The following is a 19897-nucleotide window of genomic DNA, read 5'->3' as shown; positions in this document are numbered from 1 at the left end:
CCTGTTGGCAGGGAGGCCGTGGCACAGCCCGTCGCGGCGGCGGTTGTGCGGCGGCTGTTGGGAAGAGGGCTGTTGGCGGGGAGGAGGGTGCCTACGGCCATACCACCCTGGCAACGCCCGATCTCGTCTGATCTCGGAAGCTAAGCAGGGTCGGGCCCGGTTAGTACTTGGATGGGAGACCTCCTGGGAATACCGGGTGCTGTAGGCTTTTGTCTTTGCCGTCGGGGGGGACTTTTGCGGGGCCAGGGGCGCCGCCTGTTGGCAGGGAGGCCGTGGCACAGCCCGTCGCGGCGGCGGTTGTGCGGCGGCTGTTGGGAAGAGGGCTGTTGGCGGGGAGGAGGGTGCCTACGGCCATACCACCCTGGCAACGCCCGATCTCGTCTGATCTCGGAAGCTAAGCAGGGTCGGGCCCGGTTAGTACTTGGATGGGAGACCTCCTGGGAATACCGGGTGCTGTAGGCTTTTGTCTTTGCCGTCGGGGGGGACTTTTGCGGGGCCAGGGGCGCCGCCTGTTGGCAGGGAGGCCGTGGCACAGCCCGTCGCGGCGGCGGTTGTGCGGCGGCTGTTGGGAAGAGGGCTGTTGGCGGGGAGGAGGGTGCCTACGGCCATACCACCCTGGCAACGCCCGATCTCGTCTGATCTCGGAAGCTAAGCAGGGTCGGGCCCGGTTAGTACTTGGATGGGAGACCTCCTGGGAATACCGGGTGCTGTAGGCTTTTGTCTTTGCCGTCGGGGGGGACTTTTGCGGGGCCAGGGGCGCCGCCTGTTGGCAGGGAGGCCGTGGCACAGCCCGTCGCGGCGGCGGTTGTGCGGCGGCTGTTGGGAAGAGGGCTGTTGGCGGGGAGGAGGGTGCCTACGGCCATACCACCCTGGCAACGCCCGATCTCGTCTGATCTCGGAAGCTAAGCAGGGTCGGGCCCGGTTAGTACTTGGATGGGAGACCTCCTGGGAATACCGGGTGCTGTAGGCTTTTGTCTTTGCCGTCGGGGGGGACTTTTGCGGGGCCAGGGGCGCCGCCTGTTGGCAGGGAGGCCGTGGCACAGCCCGTCGCGGCGGCGGTTGTGCGGCGGCTGTTGGGAAGAGGGCTGTTGGCGGGGAGGAGGGTGCCTACGGCCATACCACCCTGGCAACGCCCGATCTCGTCTGATCTCGGAAGCTAAGCAGGGTCGGGCCCGGTTAGTACTTGGATGGGAGACCTCCTGGGAATACCGGGTGCTGTAGGCTTTTGTCTTTGCCGTCGGGGGGGACTTTTGCGGGGCCAGGGGCGCCGCCTGTTGGCAGGGAGGCCGTGGCACAGGCCGTCGCGGCGGCGGTTGTGCGGCGGCTGTTGGGAAGAGGGCTGTTGGCGGGGAGGAGGGTGCCTACGGCCATACCACCCTGGCAACGCCCGATCTCGTCTGATCTCGGAAGCTAAGCAGGGTCGGGCCCGGTTAGTACTTGGATGGGAGACCTCCTGGGAATACCGGGTGCTGTAGGCTTTTGTCTTTGCCGTCGGGGGGGACTTTTGCGGGGCCAGGGGCGCCGCCTGTTGGCAGGGAGGCCGTGGCACAGCCCGTCGCGGCGGCGGTTGTGCGGCGGCTGTTGGGAAGAGGGCTGTTGGCGGGGAGGAGGGTGCCTACGGCCATACCACCCTGGCAACGCCCGATCTCGTCTGATCTCGGAAGCTAAGCAGGGTCGGGCCCGGTTAGTACTTGGATGGGAGACCTCCTGGGAATACCGGGTGCTGTAGGCTTTTGTCTTTGCCGTCGGGGGGGACTTTTGCGGGGCCAGGGGCGCCGCCTGTTGGCAGGGAGGCCGTGGCACAGCCCGTCGCGGCGGCGGTTGTGCGGCGGCTGTTGGGAAGAGGGCTGTTGGCGGGGAGGAGGGTGCCTACGGCCATACCACCCTGGCAACGCCTGATCTCGTCTGATCTCGGAAGCTAAGCAGGGTCGGGCCCGGTTAGTACTTGGATGGGAGACCTCCTGGGAATACCGGGTGCTGTAGGCTTTTGTCTTTGCCGTCGGGGGGGACTTTTGCGGGGCCAGGGGCGCCGCCTGTTGGCAGGGAGGCCGTGGCACAGCCCGTCGCGGCGGCGGTTGTGCGGCGGCTGTTGGGAAGAGGGCTGTTGGCGGGGAGGAGGGTGCCTACGGCCATACCACCCTGGCAACGCCCGATCTCGTCTGATCTCGGAAGCTAAGCAGGGTCGGGCCCGGTTAGTACTTGGATGGGAGACCTCCTGGGAATACCGGGTGCTGTAGGCTTTTGTCTTTGCCGTCGGGGGGGACTTTTGCGGGGCCAGGGGCGCCGCCTGTTGGCAGGGAGGCTGTGGCACAGCCCGTCGCGGCGGCGGTTGTGCGGCGGCTGTTGGGAAGAGGGCTGTTGGCGGGGAGGAGGGTGCCTACGGCCATACCACCCTGGCAACGCCCGATCTCGTCTGATCTCGGAAGCTAAGCAGGGTCGGGCCCGGTTAGTACTTGGATGGGAGACCTCCTGGGAATACCGGGTGCTGTAGGCTTTTGTCTTTGCCGTCGGGGGGGACTTTTGCGGGGCCAGGGGCGCCGCCTGTTGGCAGGGAGGCCGTGGCACAGGCCGTCGCGGCGGCGGTTGTGCGGCGGCTGTTGGGAAGAGGGCTGTTGGCGGGGAGGAGGGTGCCTACGGCCATACCACCCTGGCAACGCCCGATCTCGTCTGATCTCGGAAGCTAAGCAGGGTCGGGCCCGGTTAGTACTTGGATGGGAGACCTCCTGGGAATACCGGGTGCTGTAGGCTTTTGTCTTTGCCGTCGGGGGGGACTTTTGCGGGGCCAGGGGCGCCGCCTGTTGGCAGGGAGGCCGTGGCACAGCCCGTCGCGGCGGCGGTTGTGCGGCGGCTGTTGGGAAGAGGGCTGTTGGCGGGGAGGAGGGTGCCTATGGCCATACCACCCTGGCAACGCCCGATCTCGTCTGATCTCGGAAGCTAAGCAGGGTCGGGCCCGGTTAGTACTTGGATGGGAGACCTCCTGGGAATACCGGGTGCTGTAGGCTTTTTTTCCTACTTTTATATTTTCATATTTATTAAAATCTTTTCAATTTACTCACTTGTTGAATTTGTGATCACATTCTATCCTCTTTTTTGTTCCCTCTAGTTATGTGTATGCCATTTAGCTATTTTATTAGGCTGTGGCTTTTTTTTTTTTTTTTTCTCATTTTATTATGTGTTGGTCATTTGTATCCATCCGCCTGTGCTCTTACCATTGCACAGCTGTCCTTTAGCATTGGCCTGCAGCACGTCAGCTCCTCCCGTGTCAGCTGCATGCACTACACGAAGAGCCCATGGGTGTCTGCGAGTGGCCGTGCCATGCTCTGGAAAGCCCACTGCAGGATCCCGTCCCATGCGCCCTGTGGGACAGCCCATGGGAGTTTGCTCTTTGTTTCCACCTGCTCCCAGCCTCTTGTCTTTACCCTGGATTTCACTTGCGTGCCCCCCATAGGCTGAGCACCTGATGTGGGGTTACCCCAGGCATTCAGTGTCCCATGGTTGGGCTCTGCCTGTTGGTGTCACCACCTGTAAGTTACCTCGCCCAGGAGGGCGTCGAGCTCATCCCTGCTCAATACGGGGTCACCTCCGGGGTTGCCACACTCTGCCTGCGGAGGAGATGGGTTGTGTCTGGTGACGTGCTGGCTTCAGCCCTTCAGTGCCTGCCGCCCAGCTGGCGGCTGCCCCGCAGTGTGCTGCTCCCCTTCCAGCCCAGCTTCAGCAACACCTCCAGCTATAGCTGGTTGTCCCTCACCCAGCCCAAACCATCACTCCTCGGCTCCATCTCTCCCATCTCGTCTCTTCCTCCAAACGCCCTTGCCCAGTGCTGCCACTCCCCGGGCTGTTCCCCCAGCAGTGCCTGTACTGACCTTTGCTGCCTGATGCGCGTGGTCTCCGGTAATTGCGGTGCTCCCCACGCTGCCCGTTTCTGGTGCGCCCACGCAGGAACTGCAAAGCAGCAGCCCCCTGCGACCAAAGGCAGTGTCACAAACTCTCCGGGCAGGGAGACCAGACCCAGGAGGTTTGGGGTGAGATGTGGGAGGTGGCAGGGGCCTCACCCAGGGTTCCCGTTAGGTACAGGGCAGTGTTGGGTTGTAGGGATCCTGCTGAAGCAGCGGCTGCAGACACTCCCATCACCTCTGCCCATGTGGGCACCGTGTTCTTCCTCCCCGGGGATCACGGGGGGCTGCTCTGCAACCTTGTCTGCCTCCCGCAACTGGCCTGGCTTGACCACACATGAGCCGCACTGCCACGTCCCACTGCGCAGCCAGAGCGCGGCTGTGAGCGAGGGCAGGGACACCCAGGGACACCAGAGCCACATGGCCCACACTGGGGCTCACCTGGGGACGCGGGGCAGCGGGGGCACCAGACAGGCGAGGTGGAAAGCCCGGGGGCAGCCATCGCAGCAGATGAGCTCTCCACCGTCACCGCACGCTGCGCACTCGTCCTCGTTCTCCTGCCACGGGGGAGCGGGCAGGGGGGCGCTGCCACTGCCACCATGGGTGGCTCCAGGGGACGCCGTCACCCACTGCCTCCTCGACGCATCTTCCCTCGGCACTTGCCCTGCGAACACCTAACACACCGGTGCCTTTTGGCACAGGGGTCACCTGTTTCCAGGCTGCCTGTACTCAGGCGGATACACCAGGAGTATCCCGACGGCCCCAATTTCACCAGGTGACTTTTGGGGTGCTGAAAAGCCCCGGGCTCACCTGCTGGGGTGTGGGGTCCTGGCTGTGCATGGTGGGCGCTGGCAGACAGCCCTGGGGTGTTGCTCGCAGCCCCCCGCTCTGCGGGTAGAACGAGAGAGGGGTTTTGGGGACCATCAACCACTGGGAGAGCTGCAGGGAAGGGAGGATCCCTGCTGCTGGGAGGGCTCGTATGGCTGTAAGGTGCCGGGGGGGGGGCAACACCGTACGCTTTGGGGTGCCCTGGGTCGGGCAGCAGGTTTCAGGCTGCGGCTCCTGCTCCTGGCCCCGAGCTCCTCGCCAGCAGCTGGGTCATAAAGCTCGTCCCCGGCTCTGCTGCCCACCTTGGTGCTGCCTGGAAGAGAGGCCAGCACCGTCCCCGCCGCCCCCTGCCCCTCTGCGGGGGCCCTCCCGAGGAGGGGGGCTCCCGAGGCTGGGGGCTGCCCAGTGCCTGCGCTTACTCACTCGGCTCCAGCCCATGTCTGATGAGGACGTGCTTCCCCTCAGCAGCCCCGCGGGTGCCGGGCACCTCACTGGCTGCAGCCTGGAGACCTGTGGGCAGGGGGGCTCAGACGGCCTCATCTAAAAGTGAACGCTGTCCTACTACTGCCCCTGTCTCCCCTTGGCCCAACCCACCCCTCTGCCCCAGCCTGCTGGCTGTAGGTGCCCGGTGGCCTCTCACAGACCATCACCGTCTGATTGGGACTGTTTGGGGGAGAAACCTGTGGCTGTGCTTGTCCCCAGGGAACGGGAGAAGAGCTTGGCACTCACTGCTGCTGCGGGGTGAGCGTGTGGTGTCCACACTCTCCAGCTTCTTCGTGATCTTTGCCTTTGTCAGGGGCCCTGGGGGTGTTGCAGGATGGGTCACGCTGGGTGACACGCTCCAAGTGCCCCATCGCATTTCTTCCCTGCACCCACCCTGACCAGGTCTCCATACCGGGGCTGGCAGCGTGCCGTGGCGAGGGCTGTGCCATGCGGGCCCCATCCCGCTCCTCAGGGGCTTTCCTCTTGCCTTGGGGTCTGTGTGGGACTGGTGCCGTGGGGCTGGGGGACAGGCACCGGCTGCGGCGCTGCCGCCCGAGGTCCACCTCTGCAGAGAGGGCAGGGACAGGCACAGCCAGCCCAGGGGGGTCACCCCTGCCGCGGGAAGCCCCCGGGGGTGCCAGCTCCTGGCCTCCGCCTACCTTTGGGGAAGGCGCTGTGGAGGGGCCGGAGCCGGGTGTAGCGCTCCAGGTTGTAGTCCTTGAAGAGCACTGCCCAGAAGTCGCGGACGGCGGCGACATCGCGGCCCAGGAGCCAGGTGAGCAGCGCGTGGAAGGCGCGGTGGGAGCCCTCCCGCTCCGTCTGGCTCAGCGTCTCCTGCCGGTGCCACCACCAGCCGTGGGCACGTGTCCGGGTGCCAGCAGCCGGCCCCAGTCCCTGCAATGTGGCCGGGGCTGCGTTCGTCCACCCCGTGCCTCACCTTGAAGACGTGCTCGGGGACGACGTCGTGGTCGGCGAGGCCGTGCAGCAGCGGGAAGACGTCGTCCACCGCCATGGCGATCTCGGTGCGGTGCAGCTTCAGCAGCTGCCGCAGGTCCCCGTCACCGCCTGGCCCAGCCATGCCGAGGCAGCAGCGATGCGGCTGGGACGAGCGGCCAGCCCCGATGCTCCCCTTTAATACACCCCAGCTGCCGAAAGTGGGAAAGTCGTCAGGCTCCCACAGCGCCACTCATTTCTGTACAATGCGTAACCTGAGCTTGCGCCTCCGGCCATGCCAGCTCTCCCTGCAGCACCGCAGCCGGGCTTGCTCCCGCGCTGCCGGCCCCAGGGGTCGGGGTGAGGCGGCTCTCCACCCGACCTGCTACCTGCTGCTGGGGGCAACAGGCACAATCCCACCCCGCTGACCACCCCAGGAGAGGGGAGTCAGCCAGGGTGCTGGCACAGGCAGCCCCCGCTTCCTTCGCCCCTGCGGTCAGCCAGGCGTTGTCCCAAAATTTCTGGACTTTCCACAGCACCTGCTTCTCTCATCCAGAAACTTAGCCGCACATGGGAAGTAAGGCCCTGAAATCTAGGGAAAAAGAGACGTATTTGCTGTGGTTACACTACCTGCAAACCACCTTCTGTAGGCTCACAGCTGAAGCACAGTGGGCTGACAAACCAAGGGAAGCGCTGACACCTAAAAAACTGCACGTACATGTCTGGGTACAGTGACCAAGCAGCAGTGCTGCCACACAGCGTGACAGTGACGGGCAGTGCCCTGAGCACACCCGGGGATTACCCAGCCGCACACGCAGCTCTGTAATTGCCCATTAAGGGGAACTGGGCAATAAAGTGATTTCTCCAGAAATGCACAGCTGGAAAAAACTTGAGAGCCAATGGGGAATTGGCACTTCGTGCATCTTGCATTTAAAAAAAAAAAAATGGGGTTGATATGCTCTAACATACCTGGTCACTCCATACCAGGAGCACAGGAAAGGGAAAGCTCCAAAGCTCCCCTCCCACTCCCCAAATGTTTGGGATTTCCCCAGGATTAGTTTCCAGCCCCTCTCCAGAGACCTGTCCCTGCTGCCAGTCAGCCCAGGCAACTCAGCCGCAGTGCCGGGGCTGTGCACTGCCCTCCCTGCACTGGGGCCATGCCTGACACGGTTTGTGCAGCAAAACCCAGCTTGGGTGGGACCAGGAATGGGCCCAATAAGGGAGACAACCTTGTGCAGAGAGCAAGGTGACGTGGGCAGGGACGTTCATCAAGTCCTGAAAGACTGGAGTGTGTATCTGCTTGATACAGAGCCGTGCCAGGAGACAATGGCTGCTGTCCAGAAACTCGGGAAGAATAACAAGACAACGCCCTCTGCAAGGGCAGGAAATGCCCTCATCCATTTCTGGTTAACGCACTAACATGTTTACACAAAGGAACTCTCTCCCCGAAGCTCCTCTCAGGATCTGGAGAGATTTTTCCCTTGGAGGCAGTGGGAGCAGTGGGATGGAGGCCAGGCAGACGCCGTGCCAGGTCCTTGTGTCCTACAGCAGGGTTCTGGAGTCCCCACCGGCCCCTTCCCAGCAGCATCCGCAGCCCCCAGGAGCTGGCTGAGCAGCCAGGGACACACCCGTGGCACCCAGGGGACACAACACGGGTATTAACTGGAACAGGAGGTTCATCCCCTGGCTGGGAGCTGCCGCAGCCTGGCAAGGCACTGAGCATCAACACAGCCGTGACACAATTTCAGGGCCTCCACCCTCCACCATGAAAACTGTTTTCCTCAATGTCCCACTCGACCTGCCAAGCCACTATCTGTCACTGCCACCCTTTGTTGTGTTCCAGCACCGCCAAGACAAGGCAGCTGTGCCCTCCCCGTGCCCACACGCCCGCACACCCACGGCTACAAACGGCCGCTCCTTCGTGCACGGGTGCTGCCCAACGCCGCCGGGAGCCGTGTGCCCACAGTGCTGTGCTTGCTGGGCTTGATTGGGCTTGTTTTAAATTCCAACTTTGTGACTGCTTCTCTGCTTGGAATCACAGATAGATTGTTTTTCATGTCCAGCTAGCTCAGCAGTGCAATAATTTGCATTTTGGGTTGTTTTTGTGTGTTCCTTCCCCTTTCTGAGGTGCTGTGCAGGAGGCAGAGTAGGGGCTGCCAGGTGCTGTATGAAGAGGCACGTACTTGCTGGCAGATCAGAGGGGTATTTCTGTAATACCTTGCTTAGTGCAGACCTCAGCAGTGAAAAGGCTGAGAAAAGTCATCTCGTGCTTGCAGAGGGTGTAAAACCTTCCCTGGGGCTGGCACAAGCCCTGCCTGGCCCCGAGGACTGAAGGCTGGGGTGCAGGGGCACCTCGCCACACTCAGGTTTCAGGATGTCCTCTCGTTTGTATCGCTCCTGCAGAAATCAAAGCAAAAGTTTCAAGGTAGGAGAACACAATTCGCACCATCCAGCTGCAATGGCTGGAAGTATTTTTCCACAGACGTCCAGTTAAATCAGCACCTCAGTATCCATCAGAAGCCCTTGTAACCCCTGGGATGCGCTCTGATTCCTTCTTCTTGTGAAAAGCTACTGAAGCCAAGGTGCTGTTAACAGCATTTTTTCCTCCCCCACTTCCCCTCCACCCTCCTGAGGTCCCTTAGGCCATCACCCTGTGTGTCTCTTGGACACCGCCTGCCCCCCACTTGTCTCTCACAACCCCCCGAACACGGCCCCGAGTCACGGGGAGGAGCAGGCACCAGGGGGAACTCATCCACAGGGCAGGATCACGGGACCACTGCCGGGAAGGAGAGCGTCTCCGGCACTGCCTGCAGCTCACAGCCAGTCTGAGTGAAATGCCACCACCAGGCACATGAGTCTCAGCCCCTTCCCCTTACCTTCAGCGGCTCCAGGCTCCAGCATTTGTTGTAAAAAGGCTCCACGTGGGGCTCGGGTTCTCCTCCTCCTCTCTCTAGAAGCTTTCCTACTGCCGCCCCGCGCAGTCCAGATGAAAGCGGATCCACCCACATGCTTTGTGGCTGCTCCTGCAAGAGCCTGGTAGGGAGAGCTGTGGTAGAGAAGATTAATTTTAGCTTCAGTTTCCTCTTTCCTCCCCCTTTAGAAAGAAGAAACAAAAGCCCAGAGGTATGTTATATTAATTTATTTGGGACACACCAAAAAAGGAAAGTCAACAACTGTTAACGTACAAAAGTACAGAATCTGGGACAAGATTTACTGTCCTGATTAAAAAGGCACCATGGTCCCAAAGAAGAGTAATCAGAATACATCATTATAGAAATCTCCCCCCTGTTGCAGCAGAAACAGAGCCAGGCTTTGGCTCTATCCACAGTCAAACCCAGTTAAAAAACAAATATGATTTAAATGCAATAAACACTGCTCAGCCTGTACACAATGTCATGAAAAGAATCACAGCCTAGAAGATGGTCATAATTATTAAACAGCAAACGATTAAGTATGTAACTGAGGAAGACAGCAGGCTTCTGACGTCTTCAGCTCAACTTTCTGCAAGACACATCAGTTAAACTGAAACCAGTAGGCTGAGTATGGGGCTTCTGAATGAAATGTAATTCCCTGTGGTATACAGGAAGTCAGATTCGACAACCTTAAATTCCCTGAATCCCTGAAAATCCTGAAGCGCTATACAGCTGTGTTCCATACTCAATTCAACCCTGTCGGATTTACTTTACACGCTAGCACTTATACTTCATCTATATTTTTAATACAAAGGGAGTTTTACAGCAGTTATTACAAAAACATGTATTTCTGCGAGGTCCGAGCTTGGCTATATTCCCTGCTGAAACAGAGCTGCTGGTGTAAAAGCCCAGTGAGAGGCTAGAGTCCAGCACCTCAGGGCTGGAAGGCAAATAGTTTAAACGTGACATCATTTGCATGGGGAAGCCAGTGAAGCACGTCAGAGAGAGGAGGAGAGAGAGGGCTGCGATCTCTCAAGCAGAGGAGGCTGAAGGGTGTTGCAGAACGCGGGTTCGCGCAATGAAACCCGTAACGACACCAGCAGTGACGCGGAATGCACTGCGCTCACTGGATATTCTGCAGCCCCTTACCAAGAGGAACTTCTCAGAGACACAGGGTAAAGATCCTGGCAATTAATAAAGAGCGAGTTCACTGGGAAGCCGACGTCACACTCAGAGCTGGACAAATCCGTCCCTAGGCAGAGGGACAGAGCAGATACACGCTGCAGCCTAACTACGCAGCAGGGCCAGGGCTGCTGCTGCTGGCCTTTGCCTGGCTCCGCTGCATCTGACTTGGAACAGCAGCTACCTGGCGTTTCATTCCTCCTTTGGCATAGGACTTCAAAGCAGTCCAAGAACTGATTCATCAAAGTAACAGGAGCTGTCAAAATTATTTGTACATGCATTTATTGTTAAAGGAAGCAAAAGCTAAAGAATGAAACAGCACGAGTTAATGTCAGTAAAATGATATGCAGGACATCTAGGAAAGAAACGGGGAAAAGCTGAGATACTGGAGTGGGGAAATCAACGTTCACACTGAAAGGTAAATCTGAAAACCAGGCAAGTTTGAGCTCTTTCTACCAGAGTATTTCTGTGGACAAACCGAGACTTCACTTTGTGCTGTTAAATGTCATCTGGCAAGCTCTGGGAATCTCACCAGAGAGATCCCCAGCGCTGGGTTCTGTACAAAGTTCAACTCTCTCATCTTTAAAAACCAGTAAAGCAACCCTAACTGAGAAGGGCAGATACCCTTGTACTGCATGTATCTAAAATCACAGACACATCACTGCTGAGGATATATGTGGGCAAGAGGATGACACCTTTTTCAAGCAAACTCTTGGTGGAAAACTATCACTTCCACCCCACTGGTCTGCACGTACCTACAGGGGGAAGAAAAGCAAGCCCAGACTTCGGTGCCTTTTGCTGCAAATACCACAGCTACACACGGGGAAGGTTTTTTCTTCCCTACATCCTAAGACGACAGGACAGTGCAATGGTTTCTAAAACTTCCCATTTTAAGTTGAACGATGCAGTTTGCATCCTTCCCTCTATCTTCAGACTACTCCCCCTCCCTGGGAAGATAAGACTACACCAGTTCGTTTAGGATTCACACCTCTGATCCTAGATTAGGGACTTTGTATTAACTCATCCAATTAGAGGAAGGTCTACCCTGATCAAGGAAACATAGTTAAAATAGAGTCCAGAATAAAGTATCCAGAACCACTGCTGCTTTTACAGCCAAAGCACTCAAATGCCTCCTGATCCCTCTCTCCCTCCCTCCCCAAGCAGCAGAGCAATCCCTCCACAACATGACAAGACGCCTCTCTAGGACCGGGTAACACAACATGAAAACCAGCTTCCTTCCTCACAGAAACGCCAAATTCTGCTGAAAAGGGCTGAAGACCTCTCCCTCCCACGGAAAATGGGAGGAGCGAGGTCTCTTCAGCACATTCATTTTCTATTAGCAACAAGTCCGAGTTATTTCCCTGCAGTAAATCAGTCCTGTTAGGCCACCACTGGCTCAGAAATGGTGAGAGACTTCCAAAAACCCACCGACGTAGACAGGACCTTGGAAGAAGAGGCTCATGCACTACATAACCTTACATCATCCGCTCCGTTTGAGTCTTCGTGTCATTAGTCGCTGACTACTTATCCTTCCAAGTCCACGTGGTTTAGTCCTTGTGTCACTGTTGTTGTCATCCCAGCACCTTTCCCCGGAGGCAGGATGTTCCTGAGCTCTGGCTGGGGATCTGCGACACTCGCTTCCAATTGATTGTGGGATTTCAAACTTGCCTAACGTGTGTACTGCCACCTTGTACTCCAGCAGCTCTGCTTGCTGACCACAGCATACACTAGCAGTTTTCGACCTTGTCCACAGTCTCGTAGAACCCAGGCCTAACTCTCCTGATGCTCATCCGTATATGCTGGCACTCCAGGGGCATGGCATCGCTGGCAGGAGTCGCGGCACCGGTGGACCAGGCAGTGCAGCGGCGCTTCCTTCTGCCCCTCAGCGAGAAGGCAGGAGCCCCTCCGTTCTCTTCCTCAGCGAGATAGGATTCATCCACACTCCTGCCTTCATCCGATTGCTCATCGCTTTTATACGTCATTTCCTTCGATTTGTTTCCTTCCTTCTCCTCCCTGGCAAGCTTCCTGAAGTGCTCCAGACACTGTATCTTCTGCCTTCTTTCCATCATCTTCAGTTCCTGCTTGTCCGTGAAATCTTCGTAGTACATTTTCCTTTCGCTTCTTTGATCTTCAAGAAATTTCCATTCGATGCCAGTCATTTTTATTCCACTGTATTCCTCCAATTTATTTCTCAACTGCGCGTCTGTACAAAATATGTCAAAGAGCTTCTCCGAACTCTCGTTGAATTTGTCTGCTCTCTCTGTAAAAGCCTGGTTCTGTCTCTGCTTTCGGGTCTGATACAATCGGGTAAACTCCTCGTACATTTTGAGGATAAGTTTCTTTATATTTTGTGTTCCGATGGTGTGCAAGTTGCAAACCAACCAGTGCTCTTGCAGGTGCTCAGCAAGCAAGTAGGCTGCATCCTCCTTGGAGCGCTGGGCCTGGCCCGCTCTTTTGGGCTGCAGCAAGTACAGCATGTTCTGCACCACATCCTTCTTGGTCGGCAGTATTCCCTGCGTGAAGCCTGAAGACTCCACGTACTCAACAGCTCCCAGAGTCTTCCGTGCTTTCACCTCGCTGTCCAGTGCTTCCATCACTGCTCGCTTATCCCGCGGTTACGACATAACCTGAAAGACAATTTGAGAGGCGCTGCGTCAACGGGGGCACCTTTCCCCGCGCCGCCAGCGAGCGGAGGGCAAACCCCGCTCAGCACCGCCGGGCCGGGGCCTTCCCAAGGCGCTGCGGGGCCTACCCGCGGCCGGTCCCGCCACCCGCGGCCAGCGGCGCCCCGCGGGATCGCTGCGAGTCGCCGGGCGCCGGGCTCCGCTCGGGGCACACGCAGGGCCCGGCCCCAGGCCCCGCCGGGCGCTGCTCGGGGCCCGGGGCGCTGAGGGGGCTCCGGGGGAGGTCCGGCCCAGCCCGGCCCCGCCGCCGCCGCCTCGCCCCCCGCGGCCCGGCCCCGGGCGCTGAGTCACGGCGCTGCGGGAGCGGGGCCGGGGCCCGGCCGGGGCCCGCTGAGGGGGCTGAGGGAGCCGGGCCCCGGCCTGCCCCCGGCCCGGCGCGGCCCCTCCCTCCCCGGGGCTCACCGCCATCTTGGAGGGGGCTCTGCCGAGCTTGCGCAGGAGGGCGCGGGGGGAACGGGCCGAGGTCGCCGCCGCCATCTTGGAGAGGGGCAGCGCCGCGAGCCGCTCCCGCCCCTTCTCCGCCCCGCCCCGCCCCGCCCGGCCCCAGCGGGCACGCGCCGGAAGTGCGCAGCGCCCCCCGCCTGTTCCGCCCGGCTCGGGATTGGCCGGCGCGGGGAGGCGGGGGGGGAGCGGCGCGTGACTGTGAGCGCGCGCCTCGCGGCACCCCGCGGGAGGGGGGAGGGGGGGAAGGGGCCGGGGGCCAATGGGGAGGGGGGGATGCTGGGCGGGAAGGAGGGCGGGAGCTGATTGGTCGCCGCGCGGGTGGCGGCTGCGGGTGGCCAATGGGGGCGGGCGCCATTACTGCGGGCGAGGCGCTGAGGGGAGCCCTGAGGGGAGCCCTGAGGGGAGCCCTGAGGGGCCGCACCCAGCGCGGGGCCCCCACGGCTGCGCCCTCATCCCCACAGCACCGGGAGCGATGGGTGCTGGGACGGAGCCGCCGGGCCCCGCGCCCAGCAGCGTGTACCTGGACTACAACGCCACCACCCCGCTGGCCCCCGAGGTGGCCCAGGCGCTGGGGGACGCTGCCTGCCAGGCCTGGGGGAACCCCAGCAGCGCCCACCCTGCTGGTAAGGCCTGGGGCAGGGGCTGGGTGCGGGGGCTGTGGGAGCAGTGATGGAGCGGCTGGGCCTGGCCCTGCAGGTAGGAAGGCCAAGGAGCTCATCGCTGGCGCCCGGGAGAGCCTGGCGAGGATGGTGGGAGGCCGGCCAGAGGATGTCATCTTCACCTCAGGGGGCACGGAGGTGAGGGTGCTGCTGTGTGAGGAGGGTGGGGAGGAACGGCACTGTGCTTTCTCCGGGCGTTCGTTGTTCTCTCTGTGTTTCTCCCCAGGCTAACAACATGGTGATCCACACTGCTCTCAGGCACTTCCAAGAAAGCAAGGGGCAGGACGGGGCCACGCCGCACATCGTGACATCAAGTGTGGAGCACGACTCCATCCGTCTGCCGCTGGAGCATCTGGTGAAGGAGAGCCTGGCAGGTGAGCTGGGTGCTGGTACAAGGACAGCGAGAGGCAGGTTGTGCACATTTGGCCCCAGGCTCAGGTTTGCAGTATGGAAAGCAGGGGATTTGCCCTACTGGCAGTTTTGCTATGCTAAAGGTGAAAAGCAGACAAAGACAGGGACCTGCTTGCTCTGTGATGTTCCTCTTTTTCCCCCTCAAATGGCACTGATTCCTGAGATGTGCCCATGTTCCCAGCGGCTGTATGTTTTACCTGGTTGGCATCTGATGCTGGTACCCTCTGCTTGTATGCCAGCTGCCCACGTAGCCCTCCTGCCCTTTCAGCAGCGTTTGGACAGCCCTGGACACTGCTGCGCTGTCCAGCAAACCTGAGGGCTTGTTTCTTGACTTGCAGAAGCCACCTTTGTGCCTGTGTCCCCACGAAGTGGGCAGGCCGAGGTGGATGACGTCCTTGCTGCGGTGCGGCCGACCACCTGCTTGGTTTCCATCATGCTGGCCAATAACGAGACGGGGGTCATCATGGTGAGTCTGTGGGCAGCAAGCGGCACGGGATGCGGCCAGGAAGGTGTCCAAGAGACATGGTCACAGAAAGGCCCTTGATAAGGGGGAGCAGACGGTCCCTGTGGTACAGACCTTTCTCCTTCCTGCCAGCCGCTCTCAAAGCTGAGCCAGCACATCCACGTCCTCAACCAGAAGAGGGTGGCAGAGGGGCTGCCCAGGATCCTGGTGCACACGGATGCGGCACAGATGATTGGCAAGGGGCGTGTGGACGTGCAGGAGCTGGGGGTGGACTACCTCACCATCGTGGGGCACAAGGTACAGCACTGCTCGCGTGGCCCAGTCGCCTTCGCAGATATCCCTGCTGGGGGGACCTTGGGTGGCTCCCACAGCATGGTCAGAGCTGGGCAGCTGCAAAGGGCTTTTGGGAGATCACTGCGGGGCTGCGAGTCCCCCAGGTGAGAGCTGGGGGACAGCCTCTGCCAGTCAGGGGCTTTGTTTGGAGGGGCTGCAGGAGGTGGCTGAGGCTTGGGGACAGCTCTGGGGTCGGGCAGGGTGCCCATCACGGGGCACTTGGCACTGTGCCCACGTGGCTGGTGCAGCTCTCTTCCTCCCTGCAGTTCTACGGCCCGCGGATCGGTGCACTGTATGTGCGTGGCCCTGGCACCACCACCCCGCTGCACCCCATGCTCTTCGGAGGGGGACAGGAGAGGAGTTTCCGGCCAGGGTAAGGTGCCCAGTCGGTGGCTGAACAGCCAGGGGTCACAGGCGAGGAGGGGCTGTGCCCTGAGGCTGGAGAACAGACTTCTAGTCCAGAAATGCAAGTCCCTACCCGTTCTTCCCTTCCAGCACTGAGAACACCCCAATGATCGCTGGCCTTGGCAAGGTGAGTGGGTGATGATGGCGGAGGAAAGGCTTCTCAGGGCTGCTGCCTGGCAGAGCCAGCATGGACGCATCCTGCTGCACTACTCCACCTCTAGAAGTGACAAGCTCTGGGTGCGGGAGGGCAGGTGAACTGCAGGGGAAGGAGATAGGACTTCTGGTGCCAGTCCAAGGAGCTGCTTCCAAGTGTTGGCTGCAGGTTTTGCCCCGCAGTCTGCCTGGCAGCAGGGCAGGCACAGCTGGCACTGCTCTGCAAGCCGTCGGGATGGGACCTGGTGGGGGCAGCTGCTGGGCTGCACTGACGCTGGGAGGCTGGATGTGGAGGGAGGTGTCTGGGGATTGCTGAGGGAACCTCTCTGGGCCTCCTCAGGCTGCAGAGCTTGTGAGCAGGAACTGGGAGGCCTACGAGGCCCACATGCGGGATGTTCGGGACTACCTGGAGGCCAGGCTGGAGGTGAGCGGATCCAGTTCTTGTCCATCTCTCCCCTCCCTGGGACTTGTCCTGCAGGGTGCGGGGCCTTGAGGGCATGCTGGGACAGAGCTGCTCGCTTCCCAGAGCTGTCCGCAGCCCTCTGGTCCTTCCAGGCATCCTTTGGGAAGCAGAGGCTCCACTTCAACAGCAAGTTCACGGGCTCCAAGCGACTCTGCAACACCTGCAACTTCTCCATTCTGGGCCCAGGCCTTCAAGGTAGCTCTGCTCCCACCTCCCCTGCGCACGCTTCCCACGGGGTGCTGCGGGCCTGAGGCATGTGGGAGCTCGGCCACGGCTTGGGCACGGAGATGAGGCGGGCAGCGGCCCTCAGAAGGAGTTTGGGCACGGGGAGACCCGCGTGTGTGTGCTGCAGGGCGCAAGGTGCTGGCTCACTGCAAGACCCTCCTTGCCAGCGTCGGGGCTGCCTGCCACTCCGAGAAAGGGGATCGGTAAGCAGCCAGCTGGGCCAGTGCCTCTCCTCCCAGGAGAGAGGGGGGAGGCAGGGAGACGGGCCAGGGGGTGGCTGTGGGCAGCACTGCCTGGAGCAAAGTGAGTGCAGAGCTTTGCTGAGGGTAGCACAGGAGGTTATTGCATAAAACATGGCTGGAACACGTGGCTGCTGCGGGAGGGACTTTGTTCCCCTGGGCTGTGGTGATCCAGCTGAGCCTGGAAGCACTCCTCAGCATGTGGCACTGCTGGCAGTCTGCCTGTGTCTGCATGCCTGGCTTGCCCAGCCAAGCCTGTGTAGGGTCTCCAGAGGGCTCCTTTGGGTGTGCGTGGGACAGCAGGTGCTTTGGGGCTGGTTTAGAGCGGTGACATGTAGAGCTTGCAGTCCCTGGAAGTACTGGGGAGGTTCTCAGAGGGGAAGAGCCAGATCTGCCCCAGGGCAACGAGCTGGGTGCGAGCAGGTGCCTTTGGGAGGTAAGCAGGGCACTTCACTGGTTTGCCTCTAGTGCATCTGTCCAGACATGCTCCTTTCTACGGCTCTGTGAATCTCTCAAGCGATGTGTGCACTTCTTTGGCCTCCCAGTTAAACCCTCTCCCCCTGCCTGTGTTTCAGGCCCTCCTCGATCCTGCTCAGCTGTGGGATCCCCTACGAGGTGGCGCAGAACGCCCTGCGGCTGAGCGTGGGGCGGGACACCACCCGTGCCGATGTGGACCTGGTTGTGCAGGACCTCGTGCAGGCTGTGGCACGGCTGGGCGAGGATGGAGCCTCATAGCCCCCAGGACTGCCCAGCTGCCCCCCAGGTTCTCGGGGTGGGATTTTGCTCTGCTTTGTCCCTGGGAGCTGGCTGCGGGCAGGGCAGGGAGCAGGAGCTGCATGGTTGAGGTGGCCACCCCTTTTGTGGTGGCTGTGCAGGGGCGGGATGGTGATAAGCTGGCAGCAAGCCCCTGCCCACAGGATGTGCCCTTCCTGTCCTGTGGCTGCAGGCTGAGTCAGTCTGGACTCCAGCTCTGACAGGAATAGCTTTCTGCCCAACGCCCCAGCCAAACTGAGCCAGCCTGCAGTTTGGAATTGATGTGAGGGAAGCGGTTGGCTGGAGGGGGAAGCGAGATTCCTGCTTCATCAGCGACGTGCTCCTAGTCCTGCTTAGCTGTCTGTCAGCTCCTGCTCGCAGGGATCGTGGCGGGGCTGGTTTGTCCCCACAGTGCATGCCCCTCTAGCAGAGAAGCTTGCTCAGACGCTGGGGGCTGTGCTGGGGAGGGGACTCTGCTGCCTTGGGGCTGGGGCAGCTCACCAGGGGCCTGCTCGGGACTCCCCGCTGCGTGGTGTGCTCAGAGCACCTTGCTGTCCAGAACTCCTGGCTTGCCAACACATTGACACGTGCTCAGAAGTTGCTCCAAGCTCAGCTCCCTCCAGAGCATAACAGGCATGGAAGCTGCAGGGGTTAGAGCCTTCTGCCCTGGCTGTTTTCCCCAAAGGAAGGCAGCCCGCTGCCTTATGGCTCAGAGGAAGAAAGGCCATCTGGCCCTGGGCAACACGGGGAGTTGGCAGCAGCGCAGCAAGAAGCTGGGCTGGGAATTGCGCTGCTGCTGCCAGAGCCCTGAGCTCCCAAAGGACGCTGTGGCTGGGAAGGGGGCAGGCATGGCTTTCCCAGCACAGCGTTGCGTTACCTGCTCCCCTTTCCTCCCCTCCTTGCAGCGGGCAGAGCCCCTGGTGCCAGCTCTACGTGCTCCAAAAGGAAACAGCAGTTGTGCCTGCCCTAAATGTGTGCCAGCACCGGAGGAAACGTGTCACCCCTGCGTGCCACGGCACTTGTTGTGATCACTGCTGTAGGAGGACACGCGTGCCGCACACAGGAGGAGCACGGCAGCTGGGCTGCTCAATCTCGGGCAATCTGTTCTCCCTTGGTATTCATAGGAATAAAAGCAGTTGCCACTGCTGTGGCTCTTTCCTAAGTGAAATGTACTTTCTGTGGTGTTTTGGGGGATGCAGGGCTGGCTGGGGTCCTTAGAGGGATGTTTTCTCCCCTCGGTAAATGCTCGTGGCGCAGACCAGAGGCACAGCCTGCTGAGGGGGGAGGCACTGCCCCAGTCCTCAGGCAGGGCCGCAGTCCCCCAAGGCGTGGGGGGCCCTGCTCACTCCCTGCTTGCTTCCTGCTGCTTGAGCTGGGAAGCCCAGAGCAGCAGTGGTGACACACGGGGCCCTTGGTGGGCAGCACATTTCCAAAGGGCTGAGGTGCCTTGGGACTGCCTGGGACGTGGGGTAGGCACAAAGCCGCCAGCTTCTCTACTGCTGGTTTCCTTCTGGGCCGGTCCTGTGGTGCCTTCTTGCAGCCCTGATGGGCAGATGAGCTCTGAACACCCAAGTTTCCCATTTTGGATGGCAACCACAAGGATATCCTCAGCCAAAACGCTTTTTAGGGCCATGCTTCAGCTCCGAGCTGCAGCTGGGCTCCCAGTGCAGGTGCTAGTCCAAGGCTCAGCACTGCGCCCCTGCCACAGAGTCTGGGGTTGGGGGCACAGAGGGGGCTCCTTACTTGTGCCCCTGCTGCCGCACTGCTCGGGGGCGCGTGAACTTGTCACAGCGTGCCTGCCACCTGCTGCAGGTGCTTCCCAGATATCCTCCACACATGGAACAGCATGGGTGACTGGTGACACCTCCTGGTAGGGGGGGGCCTTGCACCCCTTCCTCTCTGGTGGTTTTGGCAGCCTGGAGCCCCTGGGCCACTGAGTGCAATGGCTTGGGGTTTGCAGCTGACAGAACAGCGGGAGGTGTCATCTTTGCTACTCTGCAGGTGGTCAGAATAGATGGGCTTGTGATGCTCTCTGTTATCATGAACTGTTATATCTGTTAACCCTTATCAACAAGGAGTCTTGTTGATATCTTATCTCCCTGTTCAGAGACCCATATTTAATCTATTCCAACCGTTGCTGTGGTTTTCCAGCTCAAATACCCTAAAAGAGCAATTCCCGGCAAGCAGCACTGAAAGCCCCAGCCTCCTCCTGTGCCTGGTGGGCAGGGGGTGCAGAACAAACCCGTTGCGTGCTCAGATCCTCCTGCTGTGTCGTGTCACAGGAGGATGAGAAGCTGAGAGCCAACGCGCTGCTGCCCAACCTCACGCTGTTAGCAAAGCTCACAACAGAGCAGGAAAGGTAGGCAGGGGGATTCATGCAACTGCTGCGTCGCAGTTAGTGGCAGAAAGCACAACTGCGGCCATGTCCTTAGAC

General features: G+C 60.3%; 2 protein-coding genes and 12 non-coding genes across 17 annotated transcripts; 13 read left to right on the top strand and 1 right to left on the bottom strand.

The window, feature by feature from the left end:
* Positions 1 to 89: 89 nt before the first annotated feature.
* Positions 90 to 208, top strand: LOC137861547 (5S ribosomal RNA). The gene has a single exon (XR_011099678.1). It is a non-coding gene; the product is annotated as a 5S ribosomal RNA (ribosomal RNA).
* Positions 209 to 343: 135 nt separating this feature from the next.
* Positions 344 to 462, top strand: LOC137861536 (5S ribosomal RNA). The gene has a single exon (XR_011099667.1). It is a non-coding gene; the product is annotated as a 5S ribosomal RNA (ribosomal RNA).
* A 135-nt stretch (positions 463 to 597) lies between these two features.
* On the top strand, positions 598 to 716 carry LOC137861523 (5S ribosomal RNA). The gene has a single exon (XR_011099655.1). It is a non-coding gene; the product is annotated as a 5S ribosomal RNA (ribosomal RNA).
* A 135-nt stretch (positions 717 to 851) lies between these two features.
* Positions 852 to 970, top strand: LOC137861512 (5S ribosomal RNA). The gene has a single exon (XR_011099644.1). It is a non-coding gene; the product is annotated as a 5S ribosomal RNA (ribosomal RNA).
* Positions 971 to 1105: 135 nt separating this feature from the next.
* Positions 1106 to 1224, top strand: LOC137861501 (5S ribosomal RNA). The gene has a single exon (XR_011099633.1). It is a non-coding gene; the product is annotated as a 5S ribosomal RNA (ribosomal RNA).
* A 135-nt stretch (positions 1225 to 1359) lies between these two features.
* Positions 1360 to 1478, top strand: LOC137861641 (5S ribosomal RNA). The gene has a single exon (XR_011099769.1). It is a non-coding gene; the product is annotated as a 5S ribosomal RNA (ribosomal RNA).
* A 135-nt stretch (positions 1479 to 1613) lies between these two features.
* Positions 1614 to 1732, top strand: LOC137861630 (5S ribosomal RNA). Its single transcript, XR_011099757.1, has one exon. It is a non-coding gene; the product is annotated as a 5S ribosomal RNA (ribosomal RNA).
* Positions 1733 to 1867: 135 nt separating this feature from the next.
* Positions 1868 to 1986, top strand: LOC137861566 (5S ribosomal RNA). Its single transcript, XR_011099697.1, has one exon. It is a non-coding gene; the product is annotated as a 5S ribosomal RNA (ribosomal RNA).
* A 135-nt stretch (positions 1987 to 2121) lies between these two features.
* Positions 2122 to 2240, top strand: LOC137861618 (5S ribosomal RNA). Its single transcript, XR_011099746.1, has one exon. It is a non-coding gene; the product is annotated as a 5S ribosomal RNA (ribosomal RNA).
* Positions 2241 to 2375: 135 nt separating this feature from the next.
* On the top strand, positions 2376 to 2494 carry LOC137861606 (5S ribosomal RNA). The gene has a single exon (XR_011099734.1). It is a non-coding gene; the product is annotated as a 5S ribosomal RNA (ribosomal RNA).
* A 135-nt stretch (positions 2495 to 2629) lies between these two features.
* LOC137861494 (5S ribosomal RNA) lies at positions 2630 to 2748 on the top strand. The gene has a single exon (XR_011099627.1). It is a non-coding gene; the product is annotated as a 5S ribosomal RNA (ribosomal RNA).
* A 135-nt stretch (positions 2749 to 2883) lies between these two features.
* Positions 2884 to 3002, top strand: LOC137861565 (5S ribosomal RNA). Its single transcript, XR_011099696.1, has one exon. It is a non-coding gene; the product is annotated as a 5S ribosomal RNA (ribosomal RNA).
* Positions 3003 to 9261: 6259 nt separating this feature from the next.
* Positions 9262 to 13456, bottom strand: LOC137861417 (uncharacterized). Of its 2 annotated transcripts, none has more exons than XM_068692817.1 (2): positions 13318 to 13456; positions 9262 to 12858 (listed from the first exon to the last, which is right to left on the bottom strand). In XM_068692817.1, the coding sequence occupies exon 2, from the start codon at positions 12823 to 12825 to the stop codon at positions 11959 to 11961; it is 867 nt and encodes a 288-aa protein (XP_068548918.1). In that variant the 5' UTR covers positions 12826 to 12858; positions 13318 to 13456; the 3' UTR covers positions 9262 to 11958. The 2 variants fall into 2 exon arrangements, with proteins under 2 accessions (XP_068548918.1, XP_068548919.1); XM_068692818.1 differs by lacking the exon at positions 13318 to 13456 and adding an exon at positions 12984 to 13305.
* SCLY (selenocysteine lyase) lies at positions 13437 to 18625 on the top strand. 3 transcript variants are annotated; one of them, XM_068692801.1, is made up of 13 exons: positions 13437 to 13557; positions 13821 to 13982; positions 14056 to 14156; positions 14245 to 14392; positions 14768 to 14895; positions 15025 to 15189; positions 15492 to 15598; positions 15721 to 15757; positions 16124 to 16207; positions 16339 to 16441; positions 16599 to 16674; positions 17286 to 17473; positions 18369 to 18625. In XM_068692801.1, exons 2-12 carry the CDS (start codon positions 13832 to 13834, stop codon positions 17443 to 17445), a joined length of 1260 nt encoding a protein of 419 aa, XP_068548902.1. In that variant the 5' UTR covers positions 13437 to 13557; positions 13821 to 13831; the 3' UTR covers positions 17446 to 17473; positions 18369 to 18625. The 3 variants fall into 3 exon arrangements, with proteins under 3 accessions (XP_068548902.1, XP_068548901.1, XP_068548900.1); XM_068692800.1 differs by lacking the exons at positions 13437 to 13557; positions 14056 to 14156 and having other exon boundaries at positions 13622 to 13982; positions 17286 to 17482; XM_068692799.1 differs by lacking the exons at positions 13437 to 13557; positions 14056 to 14156 and having other exon boundaries at positions 13623 to 13982.
* Positions 18626 to 19897: the final 1272 nt, after the last annotated feature.

This window comes from Anas acuta, chromosome 9 (assembly GCF_963932015.1).
Source record: "Anas acuta chromosome 9, bAnaAcu1.1, whole genome shotgun sequence".
Taxonomy (NCBI): Eukaryota; Metazoa; Chordata; class Aves; order Anseriformes; family Anatidae; genus Anas; species Anas acuta.
This window is presented reverse-complemented; position numbering and strand designations above follow the sequence as displayed.

Excerpts from the sequence above, each read along its gene's own strand:
- SCLY (XM_068692800.1), top strand. The coding sequence starts at position 13,698 with ATGGGGGCGGGCGCCATTACTGCGGGCGAGGCGCTGAGGGGAGCCCTG. Across the intron at positions 15,758-16,123 it reads TGATCGCTGGCCTTGGCAAG|GCTGCAGAGCTTGTGAGCAG; the intron begins GTGAGTGGGTGA and ends GGGCCTCCTCAG. Across the intron at positions 16,442-16,598 it reads TCTGGGCCCAGGCCTTCAAG|GGCGCAAGGTGCTGGCTCAC; the intron begins GTAGCTCTGCTC and ends TGTGTGCTGCAG.
- LOC137861417 (XM_068692817.1), bottom strand. The coding sequence starts at position 12,825 with ATGGAAGCACTGGACAGCGAGGTGAAAGCACGGAAGACTCTGGGAGCT.